A 26,799-nucleotide genomic window follows, 5' to 3' on the forward strand; every position below is an offset into this window, starting at 1 on the left:
CAGAAGTGAAAATTCAGACAAAAATGTGTCTGAACTCTTAGGTAATTTCTTATATCGCTGTAAAAAATAATGACAAACAAAGTAGTTTTCTTACAGACTGTCCAAATTTTCAGACAGAATTTTAAGAAGAGTGTCTGAATTTTCAGACATTTTTCTAAACTTTCAGAAAAATGACTCCGATTATGAAGAAAATTTGTCCGAAATTACTTTCTAGATTTGAAAATTCAGATAAAAATGTGTCTGAATTCTTGGGAAATTTCTTACACTAAATGATATATTCGCATTTAGTTGAGAAATAAATTAAATCCGTTATTAACCCCATAATTTATCCACCGCGTAACAACAATTACGTCGCATATATTAGTCTAAAATTACATATCCTAGGTCAACGTGTATTTAATATCATATATATATATGTATATATATATATATATATATATATATATATATATATATATATATGTTGGCGATAGCCCGAGTCGAGTAGCCATGCGACATATTAGGAATCGCATCGAGACAGAATTAACGCAATCTTTGATCCGACGAGAGAGCGCGAGCTCCATCCAAGTTTAATTAATATCAAAGGCGAGAAATAAAAGCGAGCGGCTGCTCGCTCGTATAAAAGATCATCTGGTGCCTTTTCAAGTTCAAGGCTGCGCCTGCGAAAGACGTCGACGTTGAACGCTACCGTTCCCCTTACAAGACACCTGTCACACACGGATGGCTACAGAGAGAGAGAGAGAGAGAGAGAGAGAGAGAGAGAGAGAGAGAGAGAGAGAGAGAGAGAGAGAGAGAGAGAGAGAGAGAGAGAGAGAGAGAGAGAGAGAGAGAGAGAGAGAGAGAGAGAGAGAGAGAGAGAGAGAGAGAGAGAGAGAGAGAGAGAGAGAGAGAGAGAGAGAGAGAGAGAGAGAGAGAGAGAGAGAGAGAGAGAGAGAGAGAGAGAGAGAGAGAGAGAGAGAGAGAGAGAGAGAGAGAGAGAGAGAGAGAGAGAGAGAGAGAGAGAGAGAGAGAGAGAGAGAGAGAGAGAGAGAGAGAGAGAGAGAGAGAGAGAGAGAGAGAGAGAGAGAGAGAGAGAGAGAGAGAGAGAGAGAGAGAGAGAGAGAGAGAGAGAGAGAGAGAGAGAGAGAGAGAGAGAGAGAGAGAGAGAGAGAGAGAGAGAGAGAGAGAGAGAGAGAGAGAGAGAGAGAGAGAGAGAGAGAGAGAGAGAGAGAGAGAGAGAGAGAGAGAGAGAGAGAGAGAGAGAGAGAGAGAGAGAGAGAGAGAGAGAGAGAGAGAGAGAGAGAGAGAGAGAGAGAGAGAGAGAGAGAGAGAGAGAGAGAGAGAGAGAGAGAGAGAGAGAGAGAGAGAGAGAGAGAGAGAGAGAGAGAGAGAGAGAGAGAGAGAGAGAGAGAGAGAGAGAGAGAGAGAGAGAGAGAGAGAGAGAGAGAGAGAGAGAGAGAGAGAGAGAGAGAGAGAGAGAGAGAGAGAGAGAGAGAGAGAGAGAGAGAGAGAGAGAGAGAGAGAGAGAGAGAGAGAGAGAGAGAGAGAGAGAGAGAGAGAGAGAGAGAGAGAGAGAGAGAGAGAGAGAGAGAGAGAGAGAGAGAGAGAGAGAGAGAGAGAGAGAGAGAGAGAGAGAGAGAGAGAGAGAGAGAGAGAGAGAGAGAGAGAGAGAGAGAGAGAGAGAGAGAGAGAGAGAGAGAGAGAGAGAGAGAGAGAGAGAGAGAGAGAGAGAGAGAGAGAGAGAGAGAGAGAGAGAGAGAGAGAGAGAGAGAGAGAGAGAGAGAGAGAGAGAGAGAGAGAGAGAGAGAGAGAGAGAGAGAGAGAGAGAGAGAGAGAGAGAGAGAGAGAGAGAGAGAGAGAGAGAGAGAGAGAGAGAGAGAGAGAGAGAGAGAGAGAGAGAGAGAGAGAGAGAGAGAGAGAGAGAGAGAGAGAGAGAGAGAGAGAGAGAGAGAGAGAGAGAGAGAGAGAGAGAGAGAGAGAGAGAGAGAGAGAGAGAGAGAGAGAGAGAGAGAGAGAGAGAGAGAGAGAGAGAGAGAGAGAGAGAGAGAGAGAGAGAGAGAGAGAGAGAGAGAGAGAGAGAGAGAGAGAGAGAGAGAGAGAGAGAGAGAGAGAGAGAGAGAGAGAGAGAGAGAGAGAGAGAGAGAGAGAGAGAGAGAGAGAGAGAGAGAGAGAGAGAGAGAGAGAGAGAGAGAGAGAGAGAGAGAGAGAGAGAGAGAGAGAGAGAGAGAGAGAGAGAGAGAGAGAGAGAGAGAGAGAGAGAGAGAGAGAGAGAGAGGGAGAACCCACACGTGACACGGAAAAACCTTTACAAGCCCCGCAAAGTCGTGTTATACAAGCGAACGGCAAACTGGGACGCGGCCACATTTGCGCCTCGACACGGACAACTCATTCGCACGCGCCCTTAATAAAAGGAAAAAGGACAGGGGATCGTATATGTATGTATAGTGATACGCCGCTGTTAATGGTCGGCAACACTTTTGACTTTGCACGGCGTAACGAATCGATCGACTCATTGGTTGTGAGAGAGCAATCGGCAAAAAAGCTTCCGTCAAACGTGATTTATGTCGAGCATTGAAAAATATTGACTATTGAATATATATTTGAAATGAAAGAAAAACGGATAAAAGAATTCACGCAATAATTATGTATAATTTTATAATATTATAAATTTATTTTTACTATTTTAAAAAATAAACCTATATTTATTATTATATATAAAAGTATTACGAAATATATACATTTATATAAAACATATAATATTATATAAAATTATAATAATAATATAATAATATTTATATAAAAATAATATTACATATATGTATATACATATACAGGGTTTTCGAAAAATCCGGAAACGGTCGAATATCTCGAAAATAAAGCATTTTAGAGAAAAATGTTTCAGACAAAAGTTGCATGGTTTCAAGGAGGCCATAAGATGGTACCATTGGTTTGACCTTGAATAGTCGTTTGAAGGTCATATAAAGGTCACCTTGAATTTTTTAAATAGGAGACTATATTTTTGCATATTCTTGTAGCTTACCTCGAGAGCTTTCCAAATCACTATAATAAAATATTTTTTATGAAGTACTTTTTGAGTTATGAGTCTTAAAGTTTTAAAATTTTGACATTAAATACGAAATATCTCGTAAAATATTAATTTTTCGATTATCTCATTTTAATACTTTTTAGCACATAATAATAATCATGAAGAAAATACATGGTTGTTTCTTTAAAAATAATCGAAAAATTAATATTGTACGAGATATTTCGTATTTGATGTCAAAATATTGGAACTTTCAAGCCTCATAATTCGGAAAATACTTAATGAAAAAATATTTTATTATAGTGTTTTGGAAAGCTCTCGAGGTAAGCTGCAAGAATATGCAAAAATATATAGGATGTCCCATTTAAGAAATTCAAGCTTCATATAACCTTCAAACAACTATCCATGGTCAAACCAATGGCACCATTTCATGTCGCTTTTCGAACCAAACAACTTTTATTTGAAACATTTTTTTGATAAAATGCTTTATTTTCGAGATATTCGACCGTTTCCAGAATTATATAAAATTAATAATAATTATTATAAATATATTATTTATTATTATATCATAAATTTATAATTAGACGAGAAATTGTTTTATAATACGAATTCACAAAAAAGTTACTAAAACTCAAGAAATGCAATAGACGCGTCGGAGAAAATTGTATCGGGACGACGTAATTGCATTTCAGATGCAACGAGAAATTTTTCAATTGACAATGCGTATAAATATTTCCGAAAAAGACGTTTGGCTTGTATATCTTTCAGCGTATATACCTGAAGAAAGATAGAGAGAAAGAAAGAGGATACTCTTTATAAATTATTCATCAAATATTCGTAGACTCGTAATCAAACTCTTTCTTTCTCTCTCTCTCTCTCTCTCTCTCTCTCTCTCTCTCTCTCTCTCTCTCTCTCTCTCTCTTTGTCTCTGTCTCGTGCAGTTCCACATTTAAAGTGACATTATTCAGCACGTGTGAAGCGACGTAGCGAAAGATAAAACGAGTTTGCAGATGTAAATTGTCGACGAGTTGACCTTTCAACAAAACTGCCTGTCCGCTTTGATTTTGCAAGCGTATCGATTTTACTTGACACGAAAACTTAATTATCAGGTGCTTTATGATTAGCCCACAGCGCTTTTCCTTCTGATCTCTCTTCATACAATCTGCGAATGTTAACGAAAATGCCTCTGGAGTTTACTACTGAATGCATCACAGAAATCATTTTCGTATAAGTCTCGTTGCAGAAAAAAAAAATAAAAATATTTTAAAGAGAGTACAATAAAAATTATAAATAATAAATAATTAATTATAAATAATATAATTTAATAATAAATTAAATTATAAAAAAATAAATTAAAATAGTAACAAATTATCAAAAAAATATAAACTGTACGATATTTCTTCATATAGTGAAATCATAGAGAAATAATTTAATTCCACAATTTTTTTCAACTAACTGCAAAATCGTACACATAACTACTTATACGAATATTCCAATGCAAAAGTACCGATTACGCGCGTTTGATGGGGTCAGCTTCGGAATTATTGTTGATACAATGCCAGGGAGGAAAGTACATGAAAGGTTAAAGTGATACTAACCATCTGGATAAATAGTAGATTATTTACGAGTATTACATTTCATTCGAAAAAATCCAGTGAGTTGAGAAATGAGCCGGGAATTGAGAAATGAGAAACAATAGAAGAGAACGCGGAAAATAGCCGCCTTGACGATGCCTCCCCCTCTTAAAAGGGGTCGACAAGAAATTTGCACCGTGATATAATTCTAATATTATGGTGGCAAGATATTCTCTCTTTCTCTCTCTCTCTCTCTCTCTCTCTCATTTTAGCTGAGAAATTATTAAAATATTACAAAGTAGCTCGATTTGCAGTAAATAAAGTTTCTCTTGACATCCCCAGAATTCTCTTTATCGAGATTAGAGATTGCTTTGTTTATTAAATAAATTTATTTATTAAAATCTTAAATAATAAATATATTTTTTAAACAGTCTTTAATTTAAAATAATAATCCTTAATATACGATATAAAATATTAAAAATTATTTAAAAAGTATATTTATTATTATAATATATAATATTTATTTTAATTTTTAATTAAATATATAAATATATAATATAAAATGTATGTATATATATATATATATATATATATAATTAATATACATATAATATTATATAAAAATACAACTATCATCCTGGCAAATAAGAGCCATACGCAGATGTTAATACGTCTTTGAAATTAATTTTTCGCGAAAATTGAAGCGTGCATAGAGCACATATTTTACTTGGTGCATTTACCAAGAAATAGATTCTCATTTTTGAGAATTCTGTATCATCCCCTCTTTACCCCCCCCCCCCTAAAGAGACGTAGCGGGAAAAATAACGGGGCGAATTTTCGCGAAAAAATTAATTTCTAAGACGCACTAACATCTGCGTACGGCTCTTATTCGCCAGGATGATAATTGTTTGTTTGTAAATATTAAGAATGTTTAGTACCTTTTTAAAATATAGGAATTTAATAAAATTTGCACAGATTGTTCTGATACATGTTCAGGGACTTATAAAAAAACCTGGATTTAATTCACTGAAGCAATCAAAAGTTATAAGGATTTTAATTTGCAATAAATTTACCCGTCGATATTATAAATATAATTATTTTGTGGTACCTAATTATAAGTAAAAATATTAATATAATTATAAATATAATTATTTATATAAATAAATATAAATATAATTATTTCTGTCCTTTTTGCTCTTAAATTGATTTTCTATCTTATAAAAAACCTGTGATTGGGTTGATTTAAGAGTTAAAAAAGATAGAAATAATAATAGGAATTTATTCAAAATTTGCAAAAGTATAGTTTAAATATAGAGGAAATATTTGATCACATAATTTTGGTCAAGTACTGACTAATTCAAAAGATATTGAATATAATTTTCTCAATTTCGTCCTATTATCCGAGATGACATATTATTTATTGTGAAAACGTGACAACATAGCATTCAGCTGAGCCTTCTTTTGACATTTTAAATAACTTATCTTTTCATCTGAAGAAGCCTCTATATACAAACGTGTAAGCGAGAAGCGACTAGGCCTCGTATGTCAATTTGCAATTTGACCAACTTATGAAAAATTACCATGTTGCCACATTTCTTTCTTTTCGGAGAAATTACAAATTATTAAAATTATCAAAGAAATAGTTAAAAATCTTCTATATTTTGTCATTATTCACTATTATAATTTTTATTCTGACATTTTAAATTACTCTGGACGATTAAGTTATTTTATTTTTATAATTCAAATTTTGTGCTGTAATGTTGAAATCGAGGTACCGTCAATGATAAAAGTTCCTCATTGTAATTTAAGAAACACGAAAATTCTCCGAAAAAAAGCAACAAAAGTTCAAAAATACATTTCTACACTCTAGCTATAAATAAATAATAAGATTTTATGCAATCTCTATAATAATCATATATTAAGATATATGAGAAAAGTATATTTGTCAATTTCGACTACTTTTTGCTCCGATTGTAGGTGCTAAACATCCTTAAGAGCCTTATATTCGAAATATTATATAAAAAAATTATATAACAATAAATATAATATTCTTAATATATATAATATAAAAAATTAATTTTCTCTCTCTCTCTTTCTCTCTCTCTCTCTCTCTCTCTCTTTCTCATTAAGTGATACGTAAAGGAAACTGACTGATTGCAAGAAAAAGACCTCGTGAACAAGTTTATCAGTCTCTCCGCTGATCCTCCGATTTACCTGACTCGTGTACGAATTCCACCGTTAAATCTATCGAGATAATACATCTTGCCGACGTGGCGGCAGCAGAAAAGAGATAATTGAACCGGGTTTAGAGAGGATTTTATCCGCTGTGTACTCGTGACGTAGGAAAATGAGAAAACTTTCGATCTCGATTAACGCGGAAACGACTGCAAAGAGTAAAATCAAAGTAACATATTCGCAAACGTATTTCGAGGAACTTGGTTAATATCTCGATAAAGAAGTCGCAATTCTTCCTCGATAAGAAATACGAGTCTCATACATTTCTGTCGTCCATTCTAGATCACGCCAATAGGAATTCTTTGACGTTCGGTAACAGTTCGAACTCTGAATAGAATACCCTAGAATCGTTCCTACCGAATTCAAGCGATTCTATAGAACAAAATGTGCAAAGTGTGAATAATACCTTGTTCACATCTGCTGAATTCGCAAGGAATTAAGTAAACGAAGACTATCGATTTTTCTATTAACTTCCCTTCTATTTTTGTTGCTGTCAAAGACATCAGCACGAGTGAGTTTTAAGATCTCAAATATATCGAACGAAGTTTATAAAATTCCACATTTTTCGAACAAAATCCATTAGCGATAAAAACTCGTATATATTTCTATTAAAAATGTTAAACTAAATAGAAAACCTTTATGTCGATATATTTAATTAAGAGAGTGTTTTCTAATTTTATGATTTAGCCAAAATAAATCCATAATAAACTAGAAATCGACGTAACAAATAAATTAATTTTCTTGTTGAAAGATGTTGGAAAATAAACGCGAACTATATTGATTAAAAGTTTATTTCTGTTACTATTACATTTTTCTTATTAAATTGAAAATTAATATAAAATTTGGTGTCTTTTATATTTCCAAAGTTTTTCTCTTAAAAATTTCAAACATTAATTTGAATTAAAAAAGACTTTATTATACACTACGCAAAAAAATTAAAGGGCCACTTTCTTTTATATAAAAAAAAGACCAATTTTCAAGTAGTTGCAACTTTCTTAAAAATAATCGGAATAAGATTGAAACTTCTAGTTTTGAAACGCTTTTTTATTGATCTTATTCCGATTATTTTTAAGGAAGTTACAACTACTTGAAAACTGGCCTTTTTTTATATGAAAGAAAATGAAAACCTTTAATTTTTTTGGGCAGTGTATATTATATTATATAAATTCAATTTTTCAACTACAGTGATTACTATAGTTTATTTAATGAAAGCAAAAATATTATTTTTGCATAAATTAGGGATTTATAATATTACATATTAATTATTTTTAATTTACATTTTAATTATTATACTTATTAATTAATTTTATATGTTTTTGTCAGTTTATTTCATTGGATAAAGACCGGGATAATAAAAAACGGAATTTACCGTGCTGGTTTTTTCCACTCACTGAACTTCCAATCCTGATGTCGGATGAGATAATATTTTTCATGTCGTTAATATAATACCAGGCGACGACATATTGACCTTCGAAGTTTGAGAAATTTGCGGCATCATCGTCAGTGGAATTCATTGAGAAACTTTACGCACGCGATATCGAGTTTCGAAGCGGATTACGTATTGTTGTACTTGCGAACACGATATAGTCGATTAAACGATAATTAATTTATCTGTGTAATATTCTGCGTAGTTGGCCCGCTTAAACAACGTGAAATATTTGATTAATCGTTGCCGCCATTAATTGTCAGGTTATCGTGTCAATGAAAAAGAATCGAAGCTCATAGCTTTTTTCTTCAAATTTAATCGCATGTAACGCGGTTTATCTTTGCGTTCTAAGCATCGCACTAATTAGTCTCTAAGCTTGCTTTCGTATTCAATGCGCGTCCCATGTTATCCGTCCTTCGTTACGATAATGGAACATTCAATTACCGCCGGTCAGATGATAACGCGTAATGAATGACGCTTCGGCGAATGCTAAGAATATTATGATAGTTGCAAAAATAGTATTTTTTCATTTAGTTTCACACAAGGTTTCGTAATTATTCCGAAATTATTTAATTCGTTTATTGGTGATGTTCGCAAGTCTTTCGAATTATAGATTTTTCTTCAGGCAACGAGTGGGAAAAGAGTATTTTGCATAATTTTTAAAACCAATAATAAATATAATTTTATCCCGTTATACATATGATTTAAGCTTGCCATGCAAATTTGCATCTATTACGAAAAACTTTTCGAGTACATCCAAATATTTATTATATTTTTTTTACGCATTAATTTATATCTTTAATTAGTTAATTCGTATATTTAATTCATATTTTTATATATCCAATAATTTCATACACAGGGTGGAGCACTTGAAATTATCATGTTGATATCATACACATCAATGTTATTATCGATAAAATCAATTAAATTAAAAGTAGTATGGTTTTAAAGAAGATATAAAATGAATGAAATTAAATCTTTTTAAACGGAAGCATTTTTCGAAGAAATTTTAAGAATAACTGCTTTTTTTTAAATAGAAATATTTATATGTCAATTTTATTAGCATATTGTTTAGTTTAGCCAAGTTTTTTTAATTAATTTTTTTATTTTGTATAAAATGTTCTACTTTTATCTTTTTCGATAAATTTTTAATTTTTAATATTCTTATTTGCGTAGAAAATTAAAACAATTAGTTTGTGTAACAATTATATATTTAATAATTGTTTTTCGGTTTAAATGATTGAAAGATATAATTTAACAAAAGTTTATTCTTCATTTTTGGCGGTTCTTTTATATCATTATTTTTGCAGAAAATTAAAACAACTATTTTACACAACAATTTCTTTTAAATCTAAGTTTTTTTTTTTTTTTTTTTTTTAATTAAATTGACATTGATTTGCACAGATTAAAATAACGCTATTTGCAAAACAGTTTTCACAATAATTTTGACAATAAATAAAGATAATTTTTATTTAAATAAAAACATTTAAACTGAAAAAATAATTGTTTTAATTTCCTACAAAAATAATAATATTAAAAATTAATACCAAGAAAATTAAATTAAAAAGCTTGATTAAAGTGAATTCCAACTATCCTATCCTATAATATTCGTTGTTTAGCAGATTGCTCTTGCAGTCTGAAAATTTCACATGTGCGCTAATGTCCTCGCAGATTTGAAAATGACATAGTCGCTCAAGCTGACAGTTAGTCGATATGTGTCTCGCAGTTAAATTCCGCTCACCCGCTGATATTTTATTATTTAACACTTAGTCGTCGGCGAAAATTGCCCAGTCTCGGCTCTTTAAAGCCGCGTAAAATGAAATAAATTTTCGGCAGCTGGCTCTTATTTCCGCGAAACTGGAAACTTTGAACTTCCCTTCTGAAGCTCGATTCTCTCGCAACAATTTTCAAGACGAGACCACTCAAGAATAGATCACCAATCCTTTTTGCACAACTACGCAACTCGATATATAAATCTTACGTACGAGGATAAAGGTTAGACGATGAAGGTAAAAGTGTTCCGATTATCACGCGATATTTACATGGCACTCGTCGTGAACGATGCACCCGGGTCACTCTTGCTAAGGTCAAGGCTCGATATCGATCAGGTGGAGTATCTTGCTAAAGAGCCTCGAAGACGATGCGTAAACGACCGATAACAAACACCCTTTCCTCCCTCTGTCCTTCGCCCTTTATTGTTAGAATCATCGATTGATGACAATTAATTTTAAAAGTATAATCAAATTATAATATTTAAACGTTGGAAATTATTTTAACATTTTGACACACGCTGTATGTTTATTTAGTTATATTGAAAGTGATGTAAAAAATTTTCCATAATATTATATTAAACGATATATAGTATAGAACTGTGTAATTTTTAATAATAAATAAATAAATAAAATTGTATCTTATCCATAAAAAAGATCATATTTTATGTCGTGATAAACTGAAAACGTGTAGTAAAAAATTTCAAACATAAATAAGTATATAAAGTTTATAAATTATAAAGTTTATATTTCATAACACGATTAAAAGCATGTAAATATAAAAAATATCGCTGGCGTGCGCGATATATTTTTCAGATTAGAATAAAACAGTGTAAAAATTAAAGATATTATCGGTGATCAAAACGAGAAAACAAGATTGTAACGAGAAAATATTGGGTAATTTATTACGATATTGCGATAAATTCATGTAAATTTGCATGTGCGAGATATGATTTCCTCATATTCGACGAAAATTATAACTGCATCATCGGGTTTAAAGCAATTAATCGCGATCGTGTCTGAAAAAAAAAACCTACAAACTCAAATAACGATGTGAAATATATTTATCAATATACATGATGATAATGATAAGCTACAACTGTCATGGCCGGTACGTAACATCCTGCATATATAATAACACGAATTATCGAACAAAATGAATGCAATCCAAAATAGAGAAGAAAATTTAATATGGTGATGAAGTAATTTGTTTCCTGTATATGTAATTAACGTTGCATTACCGCTATCAGCAATTTTTTCCCCGTTACATCGCATGTGTAAAAATAAATGGCGTTACATAATAAAAGTATCTCAATCGCGACGAAATATTTAGTAATGCAATTCTGTAATTTCTCGCAAGTTTTATTTATTCTGTAATAATTGTTTATATAACCATAAATTTTCATTTTAACGTTAATAATATTTCACGAGCAGCGCTGACTATTTGATTAAAATTTTACTTTCATTATTTTCCAACTATAATAAAATAATAAAAAATTAAATAATAAAAAAAATAACCTGTTTGTGATTTCCAATCTTTAGTGTTTTGGCTATTTTGTTTTAAAAAATATTGACAAAGATGGGATTTTTTTGACACAATGGACAAGATATATTTATATACATATATATATAAAAACATATAACGGACCAAGTAAATTTGTAAAATTATTTAAATAAATAATAATTAAAATTTACATAATTTTAATAAATTTAAAAATGTGCAAGAAAAAAAAGATTCGTATAAATGCGTCGAGGAGTCAGAAGAACGAGGGAGATAGTAAATAAACAATACCATTTGGTCGAAACACAGGATGATGAGAGAGTACATCAATAATTCCCTGACAAGTACAAAGTTCTCGTAACATCTTATCGATACGCTGACAGATAATGACAAACGAGTATCGATGCCTGCGTATTTACATAGATACAACTGCGCCGAAGGAACTGGAGCTTTCCAAGACCTTGCACTGTCAATCTGATCAAATCCGACACTATTATTAAACTTGCTTTTTTTATTTTTTATTTTTTTTATTGTATCATATCGTATTGAAAATTCCGTGACAAAACTTGCCCTCAATTAATTCGTCCGCGTCGAAATAACAATACATACGCGCCGCGATGCGTTTATTAAAATGAACCGACCACCATCACACAGTCACGTTGCAACCTTGAGCTGTCAGGCTAGCGAAACCTATTGGTATCTGGAATCGACATTCAATACACACGCACACTGACAGGTGAGAGAAGGCAGATCGTGTGCGTGTGGTGAGCGACAGAGCGGAGAAAGTTCAAGGCTCTCGGGCCATCGATTCTCATCAACCGCGTGCAGGTCGGTGGTGCATCGACGGAGATAGAACAAATGAAAGTGGGGGGAAAAAAAAAAAAAAAAAAACACACAGAGGTCAATTGCCGTTTCGTAACGCGGATAAGAGGGTGCGTTTAACCCTGTTGATTCTGCTGACAAATGTCACCGCGAAGGAATTGGTCACCCCTTTCGTTTCACGTTGTTCAGCATTTTCGGGCGATTTCACATACAAAAAAAAATAATTTTTATAGAAACACCATGAGCATCCATTTGCCGAGAAATTCTTTCCTGCGAAAAGCTGAAAAAAAAATATACCCGCGGACAGGCAACAAAATGGAAGCAAAAGAAGATGTAACAATACACTTTCCGTGCGCAGGTGAATTTGTGTCACGGAATAAAAACAAAGCGTTTTAATGAGTCTCACAAAAAAAAAAAAAAAAAAAAAAAAAAATACTTAGAGCAACACGTTGCTTTAAAAAGAAACCCGAAGAGAGGTGCAGTGAAATCTACTTCACGCTGAGAGAACACAATTGGAATCATCTTCACGAACAAAAAGGAATAAAAAAAAAAAGTCGGTTACAAGTAACAAAATAAAAGACCTCGCTAGCAGACCTGATTAAACGGCTACTCGCGCAGAAAGGGCATCGAGAGAGAAAGAGATAGTCAGCATTGCAGTTATTGCTGGCAGCTTTTTGCCAAAGTCCACGCACCAGTCGGGAGAATCAACTCCTCCGTTGGCGTAGAGTTGGGTCTCTCTCTCAAATCAAGGAAGGGGGTGGGGTGGCGTTGCGGATCAATACCAACTGCCCCTATTCTTCGCGGAACTGTATATGCACGCCCCGCGTATATCTCGTGGCCGAGACAGACTTGACGCTCGATTAGTGCATACAGTGTCTCAAAATCACCACCTAACCTTTCCAGATCCTCCGGTCGAGATGAGGACGATTTTTCCTCAGCGAAAATATCGAGAAATAATTTTCGAGTTATAAACGATTGCGCTGACAATTAAGGGAACCTCACAAACAATAATTTTGATTTTAACGAAACTTTATACACATTTAGAGGGTTGTAAATAGATGAATTTAAAAATTCTTAGGTGCTGCTAAAAATTAATTTTTTAGGGGCGAAGCTACCCCTCATATGTAGAGCGATTTTTCAATTTTCTCGAATATTATTCAAAATATAAAAAAATGTTTCATACAAAAGTTTCATGGTAAAATCACCTCTATTTAATTACATTAACAAAAAATTTTTTTTTTAATTTTTTTGAAAAAAATTTTTGAAAAGGTTATTTTTTTTAAATTTTGTTAATGTGATTAAACAGAGGTGATTTTGTTATCAAACTTTTGCATGAAACATTTTTTTTGTATCTCGAATAGTTTTCGAGATATATCGAGAAAATCGAAAAACCGGGCTACATATGAAGAAGTGGTTTCATCCCTTAGAACCATTTTTTAGCAGCAACTAAAAAATTTCTAGATTCCAAGTTTCATTTCAAAATTAGAATTTTCGGCTTCACGAGGCTTCCTTGTGAGAGAAAAATGTCTGATATTTACAAGTATAATTGCATAGTAAATTAATTATAGTTGCTATTCTCATTTTATAGTCATTATTACTATAATGTTAATAAAAATAACCATATATGTATATTTCTGCCAAACAAGGTTCCTCCTTCTATCAATAACAGTCCTTATCATCACATTTATGGTATCTCTTACCATATATAAATCACAATTATGATACATACAATCATACATATGATTACACAAACATATAAAAAGGCTATGATAACAATAATATAGTTAACTATAACTCGCACTGTTAATATGACTATAAACGTATTGTTGCTCCCAAAAATGACTATAAATTATAATAAAATTATGATAAATGCAACCATTTATTTCTTTTAAATAGAATTTTAATTTGAGGCTTAAATATACATATCATGGAAGAAAATTGAAAGCTTGCGTCTTAAAATGTCGATAATCTCGAGTAAAACTTCAAATTGGCTGAAGAATCTACTACTAAAGGGTAATTTTGAAACACCACTTATATGTATTGGGTTCAGTTAACAATCAGCAAAAAAAAAAAAAAAAACAAAAAAAAAAAAGAGCGACTTTCTGGGACGGCTGACTATAGACGCAACAGACTACTACTGGCGATCTTTCCGACTGATTTCACTTGGCTAGTGATTACGCTAGCGTTTTGATCAGACGTACCAGGCTAAGATCAAATATCGCGATCCCTTAGCTAGACTCTCTCTGATTAATGCATTAACGAACAATTACGTGCACGTCGGTTTAAATATATAATGTGTCTCTCAGTCTCGAGAGAATTATCGTCTGCACTAGATCTCCTTGGAAGGATACTGCATTATGGATGATGATGGTTGATCAGCATCCGCTACACATTGAATTATGATTTCGCGTCAAAAATGTTTCGAAAAACTAACTCCTTTGTCTTTATAAAAATTCCTTCTCTCTCTGATACTGCCTGATTTGAATAAAATACTTCAATATTAAACCGACAATTTTGCAGTTATACGTTAATAATAAAATGTCTCTCAAAAGTAAAAGAAAAATGTTGTTCTCTCATGCACGAAGAAACAAGTCATTACGCTTGTCTGGGACGGGAAAGTTTTATAATTTAATTCTCAACTTCTACATAGTAGGTCTGGAGACAGAAGATAGAGAAGTTACATAAGTGTTTGCCTCAGGATTATTTCAAGAAACATTTATAAAGGGGTGATTATTATCATTCTTTTAGAAATTACGCTCATTTAGAAGATTATAAAACATTTTATAAATAATCACAGCTTAAAATTCACACAAAATAATACGTGTTTTCTCGAGAAAAATCGGAGTATTAATTGTAAAGTCTTTTGTATTGGTTAGTAAGATCCTTGGCCAAGTTATGTATTATGTAAACTAGGGATAACAAGGTTTACGCCTTCTCATAAATATCCGCCAAGCTCTTGGAAAAGAGGATCACTAAATATAGATGCGTTTTGCATGATCGAATATGTGGAATACGCGCAGAGGACAAAGTGAGTTTTACGATATCATCAAACTTCTCTTGTTATAGGACTTAAACTTTCCAACTAACCACGAACAGACATCGAAATTCAAAGGCCTACACATGCATGAATTTTGATTAAGTGTAACACGTGACTACGTGATTTCGCATTTTTGCGGTCAAATAAGCAGGCAAATTATGCAATACTACTCATCAGATGATTTTGTATACATATATCATGATATTTATACAGGCTGATTCATTTTAATCTTAACAGAGAAATATTTATTAATTATTATTATTAATATTAATTTTTATTAATTATTATTTAATTAATTTTTATTTTTATTAATATTATTATTTATTAGTATTATTTATTAATATTAATTTTTTTTAAAGAAACAACCATGTATTTTCTTTATAATTATTATTATGTGCTAAAAAGTATTAAAATAAGATAATCGAAAAATTAATATTTTACGAGATATTTCGTATTTAATGTCAAAATATTACAACTTTTAAGCCTCAGAAAAGTACTTAATAAAAAAATATTTTATTTTAGTGTTTTGGAAAGAGCTCTCGAGATAAGCTGCAAGAATATGCAATAATATATAGGGTGTCCCATTTAAAAAATTAAACGCATCTAACGCAGACAAATATGAGAAAAATAAGTCCATAATATAATAAAAAAGAGAATTTTATCCATATCCATAAGCCTTAACTTTGACAATTATTTATACATGGGATGCGAAAAATTTTGCATTCATAATTTCAGAATAATACACGTACATCTCAATTTGTTAAATATCTGTAATATATGTAATAAGATTCTGCGAGTCTTGTAAACGATGTGTAAAGTGCCGAGCTATTTTACGAGAAAGCTAAAACTTCATATCACGATATAAAACGGCTGTGTACAAAGGAAAAACGATGCGTGATCGATGATAGACATAAGTCCCAAGACTCCCTGCTGTTAAAAATAAAGACGTAAACAGACGGTGTCTACGAACGATAAAGTGAATGATGAAATCTTTTATCGTTTACTTGGCACGAGATAACGCCCGCAGTGACGTGAGATCAGCACAAAAGAGTATAGATACCGCATGAACCCATAGCATATCGATATTCTATAACTTCACATTTTCATAATCGAACCGAGAAATAGAATTTTCATAATAAAAAAAATAAGGAATTATAAACTTTACCAAATTCAATAGATTTTTCCAAAAAAAAAAAAAAAAAAAAAGGAATTGTCTTCGTATAAATTCGAACGAAATTATATACTCGAAAAGAATTATAATTAAAAAAATAATAGAGTGAGATAAAAAAGTAATAAAGTTGTTTAAAAATGACGATTGTATGAAAACAATTAAAATCAAAGAATAAATTAAATTTATTATGAATATATATTGTTATATATATATATATTTATAAATATAATCATTTTAATTATACTAAATAAACTCTTTATAAGTTAATAATAATAAAGGTAATAATAGATCTGCTCTTATATACCTACTGTTACCTTTATAATTAATTACAATTAATTTTATTATATATATTTATTTTATTTTATAATATTAAAAATTATAATGAAATAAACGTATTTGTTATATCATACTCAATATATAATAGGCTCAACGACCACGAATAAATCAGATTAGAAGCTAAGCTGATGATGTAAAGTTACAATACAGACAAATTGCTTCGCGTCATTCGATCCGAGCAAAACATTAAAATCGCACCAATACGGTTGTCGGTTCAACAACAATTCGCGACAGCCGTAGCATCGCTGGTCTCGTGTCGAGATAATTCAATAATGAACGACAAGATCAGACAACGGACGAGCATAGAATCTTGACATATATTATACATTCGATGCGATCGTATTTCCAACAACATGCTTCGAGCAGTCCTCTCTTGTATCATTATCTGCTGTGCAATCGATAAATCTAAAGAGCTACATAACGGAACCAAACAACACATAGGCGATTTCATAAAATGCCTGAATGGCAGAATCATGCCGTTTTAATATCTCATAAACACCGGATGTTAAAATTGAAATATTGAAATAAGAATACATATTTCTAGAGTTAATATTTTATTAAAATTTATTTTAATTCTTCATGTTATTTTATTATATTTATTTTCTGTTTTATTTTATTATTCTTTTAATCCTAATTTTTCATTTTATTCTTATTTCATTAAAATTTATTTTTACTTAGTTTTTTTAGTAAGAAGATATTAATAAAACGATCCGTTCATTTTAAGAATAATCCAGGGCAAATTTCCAGATTTAATTAAAAAAGCACAAATTCATGCGATTTAATTTAATAAACTTTTAAGTCAATTTTGAATAATTTAAGGAAATCGTATTAAATAAATTCCGATAAAAAATCAAATTGACATTATTTCGTCATCGCAATGTCGATTATAATCACACGTAAAACATTCACACATGCATATAGATTTGGTTTACGCAGGAACATGGCAGCCATATAATTCCTCATTTCTGAGCTTGTACATTCGAGGAGAGATCCCGTGTCGTTTTGTTTGCCGGCGCCTGTCACGCGATACCTGGTATCTATCCGTCAGGCATTCAGTTTGTTGTAACGCTGGTTACAACAATAATGTATGCTTGACGGTAACAGTAGTTCGAGTGAATCAACGAACACGCGAATTTATGTTACCTTCATATACTTGCCGGCGCGACGTAAATTTATACGTTTGAAATTAAAGCTACAGTCTAATTGTAAGTACCAAAATTAATGAGCATAATAGATTGTTAAGCGGTACAAACAGTATCGCTACTACTGTAATGAAGCTATTACTCGGTAACTGTGTAGATAGGTATTGAAATTAAATTAATATACAAACCAATTATACGCACAAATAAAATAAAATAAAATAAAATAAATATATAGACTAAATTAAAATAAACATAAAACTAAATTTTAATGAAATAAAAATAAAGTTAAAAAATAATAAAGTAAAATAAAAAATAAAAATTAAATATTAATTCTTAGAAATATTCTTATTTCAGTTTTATATTAATTGTTGTATCTTTAATTGCAGCTGTTGTGTTGACAAGCGTCAACACAATCAGGCAATATCGTGTCCCTCGACAATCCGTAATCGAAGATCACCGCAGAACAAATAGATGCTGACCATGTAATGAACAAATACGCACGTTACATGGATCGCGATACTTTGCAGTCTCTTGAGAAATTACGTGTCGTGTGCACGTGAATGTCTCGAAGTGGTCAACGTAGAGAAAAACGATAAATCAGTGCGGGGATTGCTGCAAAACGTGTCTGGCAAGAAATCGAGAAAAATCCGACCCTTCGTCGTCGTTACGACACGTTATGACAATATTAAAACTTGCTTACTTTGAATATACAGAATGTTTAAATCAAATCTTGTAAAAAAAAATTCTCCAGGATTTTCCAGGTACACACACTTTTATTCAAAAATTCCGGGTAAAATTAGAGAATTTTTAGAGACACAATTTTTTAAATTAAATTTCTTCACGGTATACATATTTTAATGTTTTGCAATCAAGAAAGGAAAATACGTTTAAGTCATTAAAATACATCAGAGCCATTTAAGATTCAAGTATTTAAAAAGGTACTTACACTGAAAAAATTGAATAACTTTCACAAAAGAAAAATATATATAGATATATATTTTTTTATCATTATAAAAAAGAGATAATTTTATTTGAAATTTTATGCAAATTTTCTAGGTAAAAAAAATTCTAAAAATTAGGTATCCATACTTTTCCAGAAAGAAAGAAATATAAGAATTAACTTGAGAACAAAAGTCATTAACGCTTTCATTTAGCGTTTCGAGCTACATTAATAACGCAAATTACACACGGCATATTACTGTTAATGTAGTTCTAAATATAACTAGATATATAAGCGTTGATCAACCTATGAAATAATAATAGATGACCTTATTATTATTTCATGCCTAATTAGTAGTATAGATCGGCAACATTAAGTGGTTCATTATAATAATTGTCGAATTAATAATTCTACGAAGAGTAGAGTAGACTTGACAGAACTCGCGTGCTGCCATAAAAAATATGTCATCGCGTGGGCGCGAAAATTGCAACGATGCATTTCCCGAATGACCCAGATTCCGAAGTGTCGAATTTCGGTCTGTCGAGCAAATTTGCGTCGGTCCATCGATACGTCCGTCCAAAGGTCGAAGGGAGGGAGAGATCCCAATATCCATTCTAGTAACCGGAATGTAAACGCAAGAGTGACTTCGATGCCGAGAGAGAAAAAAAAAAGACGACGAAATAAATTTCGCCCCATCATACATCGTATATTCAACGGTATCTATCGCGTATGTAAAATATGTACGAAATGTATGCAGCCCGATGCGAATGACAGCGGGTTCTCTGATCGATGCGAGTTCTATGGCCGACAACGTAGACGGCACGATATAATACATATCCCGAAGAAACGCGTGACGCGTCAATACTCGGATTCGAGAGACAGATGTGCATTAAGGATGTTTAGTACCTATTTTTAAAAATATAGGAATTTAATAAAATTTGCACAGATTGTTCTGATACATGTTCAGAGACTTATAAAAAAACCGGGAGTTGATTCACTGAAGCAATCAAAAGTTATAAGGATTTTAATTTGCAATGAATTTACCCGTCGATATTATTATAAATATAATTATTTTGTGAAACTAATTATAAGTAAAAGTATTAATATAACTATAAATATAATTATTTATATAAATAAGTATAAATATAATTATTTCTGTCCTTTTTGCTCTTAAATTGATTTTCTATCTTATAAAAAACCTGTGATCGTGTTGATTTAAGAGTTAAAAAAGATAGAAATAATAATAGGAATTTATTCAAAATTTGCAAAAGTATAGTTTAAATATAGAGGAAATATTCGATCACATAATTTTGGTCAAGTACTGACTAGTTCAAAAGATATTGAATATAATTTTCTCAATTTCGTCCTATTATTCGAGATGACATATTATTTATTGTGAAAACGTGACAACATAGCATTCAGCTGAGCCTTCTTTTGACATATTAAATAACCTATCTTTTCATCTGAAGAAGCCTCTACATACAAACGTGTAAGCGAGAAGCGACTAGGCCTCATATGTCAATTTGCAATTTGACTAACTTATGAAAAATTACCATGTTGCCACATTTCTTTCTTCTCGGAGAAATGACAAATTATTAAATTTATCATAGAAATAGTTAAAAATCTTCTATATTTTGTCATTATTCACTATTATAATTTTTATTCTGACATTTTAAATTACTCTGTACGAGTAAATTCTTTGATTTTTATAATTCAAATTTTGTGCTGTAATGTTGAAATCGAGGTACCGTCAATGATAAAAGTTTCTCATTATAATTTAAGAAACACGAAAATTCTCCGAAAAAAAGCAACAGAAGTTCAAAAATACATTTCTACACTCTGGCTGTGAATAAATAATAAGATTTTATGCAATCTTTATAATAATTATATACTAAGATATATGAGAAAAGTATATATTCGTCAATTTCGACTACTTTTTGCCCCGATTGTAGGTGCTAAACATCCTTAAATAGTTTACTTTTTCTTTGCGAGAATATTTATTGCATAATCGACTGATTAGTTTTATTGAGAGAAATATAATATATCGTTGATCTAACAATAAGACACATTATGTCGTCGAAAATAGTTACTTGTAAAAGAAAATTAAAATTTTAAGTCAAATTTAACTTAAACGTCACCCCTGTCGTTCTTTTATCCCTGAAGTTGATAATCGATTTATTAAATAATTTATCCAATTATTTTATCCCAAAGTATCAATGTTTTTGAAACATGTCAAATTTATTCAAGCTTATCGCGTCCCGAATATCGGATTCTTGCTATCGCGGTTTTATCAAAACTTCATGAGTAAAGGTCAGCTGATCATGGACCATTAAACGTCCCTTTCAATTTCCGAAATGTATAACACAATGCATCACGGAGATGCCGTTGTGCTCGCGAGATATCGTTTTCTCATGTGTATGTGTGTGTGTACATCAGCCCGTACCATTATGAAAGCATAAAATCCTACGAGCCAATATCGATAACTGACAAAGAGATACAAGGCCGATGGGAGAAGATAAAACTCCTGTATCGGGCGAGAAGGAGCAGGAAAATATTTGCGCAAATACCTTTTCCTTGTTTCCTTGAAAAAATGCTTGCAACTAAATTTGCTTCTCGGTACTATTCCTTGCCATATTTCAAGTTAATCCGTATACATGAACGAATATTTTACACATAAAATGTCAAAATATCATCATGATAGCCGGAAATATTAAAATTATTATTGATTTACATTAACACGCAAAATACATAAATAAATAGTCCCTGTAATTACCTGTGTCAAAAATACCTCGCAATAAAATAATATCCGAAAAAAAATATAACCGGTGCGAATCAACATCCGTAGATATAACGTAAGCAAATATTGGGTGGCCCAAAAATGTCAACATTGTTTGTTAACAAGATGCAGGTTATGCAAATTATGCATAATTAATACGCAGTAGGCTGCACGTTATTTCGCGGATTAATTTCCGAGAGATCTCGATTAAAATCGTTGACACGATTTCATCATCAAACAGATCGATCGGCGCGCTTACAAGATTAATGGCAGAAAAAACAGTGGGAAAAACTCACGTTCTCCTCGACGGTCTTCTTGATCTTCACGCTGGCCTCCACCACAGTTTTCCCAGCCTTGTTCACGGCGCTGTACAAGAATCCACCGAGACTTTTCGCACCTGCCAGCGCCTTCGTGGAAACTGGTGGCAGACAAAAGGCGAAAATGAAAATAGATGCAGTGTTCCGTGTGCAAGAAAGTTGTTCCCTCCCGCCGTTAATTCCAGAAACACCGCAAAAGATTGTATACAGGGTGTCTATCCAGATCTTGTAAAAAAATTTAAAAATTCTCTGAAAATTCCATAAATATTTTTATTCAAAATTCTACACAGAAAAAAGTAAGTGCGTCAAATCAAAATCGTACATGAACGTGTTCATTGTTTCTTATGTTCATAACAATTTCTAATCTTGTTAGGAGAATTTGGAAATCTTAAATTTCAACAATATTATAGTCTTATTTCAATATAATTGTCACATCTCAGGAATACAATAATTATTTTAACTCTAAAAAAATTATAATCTTCGATTTGAATATGTATTATTTTCTATCCAACTAATTTTTTCTATATTCAAGAAAATTATTCTTAAATAATAAAAATGTATATTTCTCTTGGTTGAATTATATAAAGTGTCTTTATTCAAGTAAATTTTCTTTATTTAATACAATATGTCAAGATTTCCATTTTCCAACTAAAGATATTGTCAAAATAAAAATATTCTTTTATATTTTAAAGATATATTTTTGGTGCAATTTTTCTAAAAGATTTTTTTATTGTACGCTTTTCACTCATTAGTTTCAAGTAGATTTGCAAATGTACTGAAAAACATTTAATAACTAGATAAACATTTTTCACATGCATATCATTTTCTCATTTTTTTTATATGCAAATAAAATTCTAATACAAATATTTATTTTATTTTATTAATACAATATTTATTTTACAATAAGAGCAATTGTAAAATAAGAGAAAATTTTTTTAAAACTTTTTGAGTCCTAATAAAATCCCTGGAAAAATCCAAGTTTTCCAGAAAGTAAACATCCTGATGTAACAACCGCATAAAAATAAACAATGCAAATCGAATTCAATCGTTTTTCTCCTCAGCGAGAAAATACTCTCCATTATTTAAAAATCATTAATTCAGTGTTTGTATCAATTTTAATTTGATTGCTAGCTACTCTTTCATTTCTTTGAAAATGGGAAGATAAGAGATTGCTACTCGATATTAATACAGAAAAAGCATTCAATCTGAAAAGAATTCTTGCCATCGTTCAAACAAGGAATCGAGCGAATGAGCAGCGTCGTCAACTTGTTCCAACCCAGATACGTTGATAGATCTCTCACGAGGCTCTTTCGCCCAGAACTCTGACTTGTTATTTATCAACAAGAGCTGGCGCGAATCGCTTCTCCGAGGCAAGAGCGCGTCGAGATGCCTGATGTTAAATGTAACACAAACTATATCGCTCATGCAATTTTCGAGTATATTGTTCTCGCCAGTTTCGCATGTAAAATTGTGACAATGCAACGCGAAGAGAAACTTGATTCGCAAAAATCGTGTAATTGTCACGTTATTATTACGCTACAATAGGGAGTTTTCATTAAAAAAAAAAGTACATTTTTTTATATATGTAATTTAAATATATATTATTATAAATTTATTTATAAGAAAATTTTAAATTTTAATCAATAGGAAGGTATTAAAAAATTAAATTAAAATTTAATAAAATTTAAATTGTGAGAAAACGATTCTGATTGGTTGGAGTGCGCGACGTAATAGTTTCAAACGTTTGTTTTCTGTATTCTCTATTGCGATATTCGGTCATTCTTGACCTCGAGGTACAAAGAAAAACAATTTATTGGGTGTTTTAATTGTTGTACTTTTACATAAAAATACAAAACAGGTTTTGTACGTGTTACCTTTGCCCATTTTCACATTAACTGGATATTTTAATAAATAAAAATAGTGTGTTGTCACTGTATATATTGATTAGGTTTGAGGAGATCACGCTATTTAGCGCTATTAGCGTCTCCCCGAATGCAAATATTGCACTGTGACGTCACATCGCGTTCGAGAGTACTCAATCGTTTCCGGATCGTATTCGACAATTTCAAATAATGTAATTTTTATTATTGATTTTCTCGCTTAATTTGCATTAAAAAATTACGAAAAAAATAATTACATTTAAAACTATATATAAATTACAAAATGCAATTGTTTTTCAAAATCATGCAAACTCCCTATTATAAATGTATGTGTTTATATTTAAATACTAAATTTATACCTGCGATTTTAACAAAATACAATAAAATACATTTTATTCTATTGCATGCAATCTAAAGCTTGTAATACACTATGCAAAAAAATTAAAGGGCCACTTTCTTCCATATAAAAAAAGGCCAATTTTCAAGCAGTTGCAACTTCCTTAAAAATAATCGAAATAAGATCAATAAAACAGCGTTTCAAAACTTGAAGTTTCTACAATGAAAAAAAAAAGTTATTTAATCTAAAAAAATATTTAGTTCAATATGTTCAAACAAGTATTTATTTAAATGAAGTAAAAATATATTTGAATTAGTAAAATATATTGTCTATTTTACTATTCAGCAATATATTTTATTGATTCAAATATGTTTTTGTTTAATTTATAATATAATAGTTATAATTTAAGTAAATTTCTTTTTCAGTGTAGTTTTAAAATCTTGCAATAAATTTCAATTCTTTCTATTTCTTTCGTTACAAAATTACATTGTAAAGAAGCGACGTCCGTGGATTGAACAAATTTTTCAAAAATTTGCTCAAGAATACCGGATTAAAAAAAAATCCTTAACACGGTTTAATTAATTGGGTGTTAAAGAGCAGAGTTTTAGCTTTAATTTCCTTTTTTTAACGAATGTTCTATGATTTTTCAACTACTTGAAAATTGGCCTTTTTTATATGGAACAAAGTGGCCCTTTAATTTTTTTGCATAGTGTAACTCAAATATATCATTTATAAAAAATATTATTTATATATTATTTATATATTATCTGTAAAAATAAATGAAGAGCCTCTTCGCTTTTATACCGTTTTTGTGCCACTTTCTGCTAACACAAATAATGGTGGAATAAAATGGACACCCCTGCGTATTTCATCGTTCGAAAAAATAAAGCAATGCAAAAGTCTGCTGCTGCCGCCGCAAAAAAAGAAAAAAATTGCTACGTGATAACACGTCACGCACTAAAGAGATATGCTTCGAAAAATCGTGCCTCTCGTAAAATAGAATATATATTAGCCGTTTCGCGTTTATATCTCGCATAGATGGTAAGCTACACTGACATTTACACTTTCGATAAAATACAAAGCGATTCGCCTCTTCTTATACCTCTAACACGGAAAAGGTCGCTCGGTCTTCTTGGTCTTCGGCTTCCACGTTGGTTTGAAACTGTCTGCTCGCAAACAGAGAGTACATATACTTCCACCAAGTGTGTGTGTATCAACATTTCATCAACGTAATTCACTAGTCGTAACCTGGGGAGCATTTCGAAAGCAATATCGCGGAAGAGTGTGAACACCCCCCCCCCCCTCTCGTGTTTTCACTAATCCAATCGGCGGAAATTTCGCACTCGAATCCATTTCAATTTCTCGTGTATTTTTAATCCTTATTAATCTAGATTATATATATAAAATATCAACGAAAAACACAGAATTTCAATATTATCGACCAAGCAGTTCAATTCTAAGGGGTATTAATGGGCGCGATGTAAAAGCAGAATATTTCCCTGATACAAAAAGACACAATGGTTGAATGGAACGGGAAGACTTTCAGAAATTCATGAATGAGGTCAATCGAGCGGATCGATCCGTTTGTACGAGAGTCATCGAATATCCAGAGTCTGAAATATCTGATTAAATTGCGCGACTCTGAAATGGGAGATACCTTTTTTTTATGCACCACGCAACATCTGTGTTTGTACCGCTAAAATGCGATAAGATGCAGCGTCGGGTTTTTCGTGTAAGAAAAAAAGTGTCAATAATTAAAAACGCGAGTTTACGAAGAAGCGTCCTTAACATGATATACACATCTGCGAGTTGCTCGCATAAACTGATAAGACGATTTAATCAACCGGATTGAAGGCACTTCAATTCCGTACCGTTGCTTCCCCTATTCTATTTCTATCTGGCCGAGCAGAGTCGACCATTAAAGAGAACGAACCGATGTGAAATACACACTATGCACATCACTATATAGCTTAATAACCGCTTCAGGATGCGTACGCATTGGATAATTGGTGGCTTGGAACCGAGATTACACAGGCAGGTTTATCTTTCACCGAGAAAGGCATCCGAGAATCGTTAAGCAAATGCCAAGCATCACAGCTGTCCTTGTCACACATCGAGATAATTTGTCGCTCCACCAAAATTGTGGTATTTTGCCGCAGAAACATTAGGCGATTTTGACGCAAAATGCAGAATTTTGGGACAGTAGAGGGAATAAAGCCAAATTTATGGGAAGGAAATGATTATCCAGTTCAACAAAAAAACACAATCATTTCCTGTAATCTTTTCACGCTGAATATGATTGTCCTTTTCAAATTCCATTACATTAATTTTGAGAATTTTATAGGAAATGATTGTAAAAAATGCTTATTTTAATGTATCTTATCGCATTAATTGAAAAGTTTATTTATTGCAATCGAAATTAAGAACATTGACTTTTAGTCCTCATAAAGATTTTGTGTCAATGTATGGTTAATAAAATATTCATGATCTGTTGCAAATTAGATCATCGACGAC

General features: G+C 31.7%; 1 protein-coding gene across 7 annotated transcripts in view; it reads right to left on the reverse strand.

Moving 5' to 3' along the window:
* The window catches only part of Sap47 (Synapse-associated protein 47kD), a 115,124-nt gene that overhangs the window by 66,234 nt on the left and 22,091 nt on the right, over nucleotides 1–26,799 (reverse strand). For all 7 annotated transcript variants that reach the window (XM_072892868.1, XM_072892864.1, XM_072892865.1 and 4 more), the window contains exon 4: nucleotides 22,048–22,169. In XM_072892868.1, coding sequence (XP_072748969.1) covers nucleotides 22,048–22,169 — 122 coding nt within the window. The remainder of the gene's footprint in view (nucleotides 1–22,047; nucleotides 22,170–26,799) is intronic.

Source organism: Anoplolepis gracilipes, chromosome 5, assembly GCF_047496725.1.
Source record: "Anoplolepis gracilipes chromosome 5, ASM4749672v1, whole genome shotgun sequence".
NCBI lineage: Eukaryota > Metazoa > Arthropoda > Insecta > Hymenoptera > Formicidae > Anoplolepis > Anoplolepis gracilipes.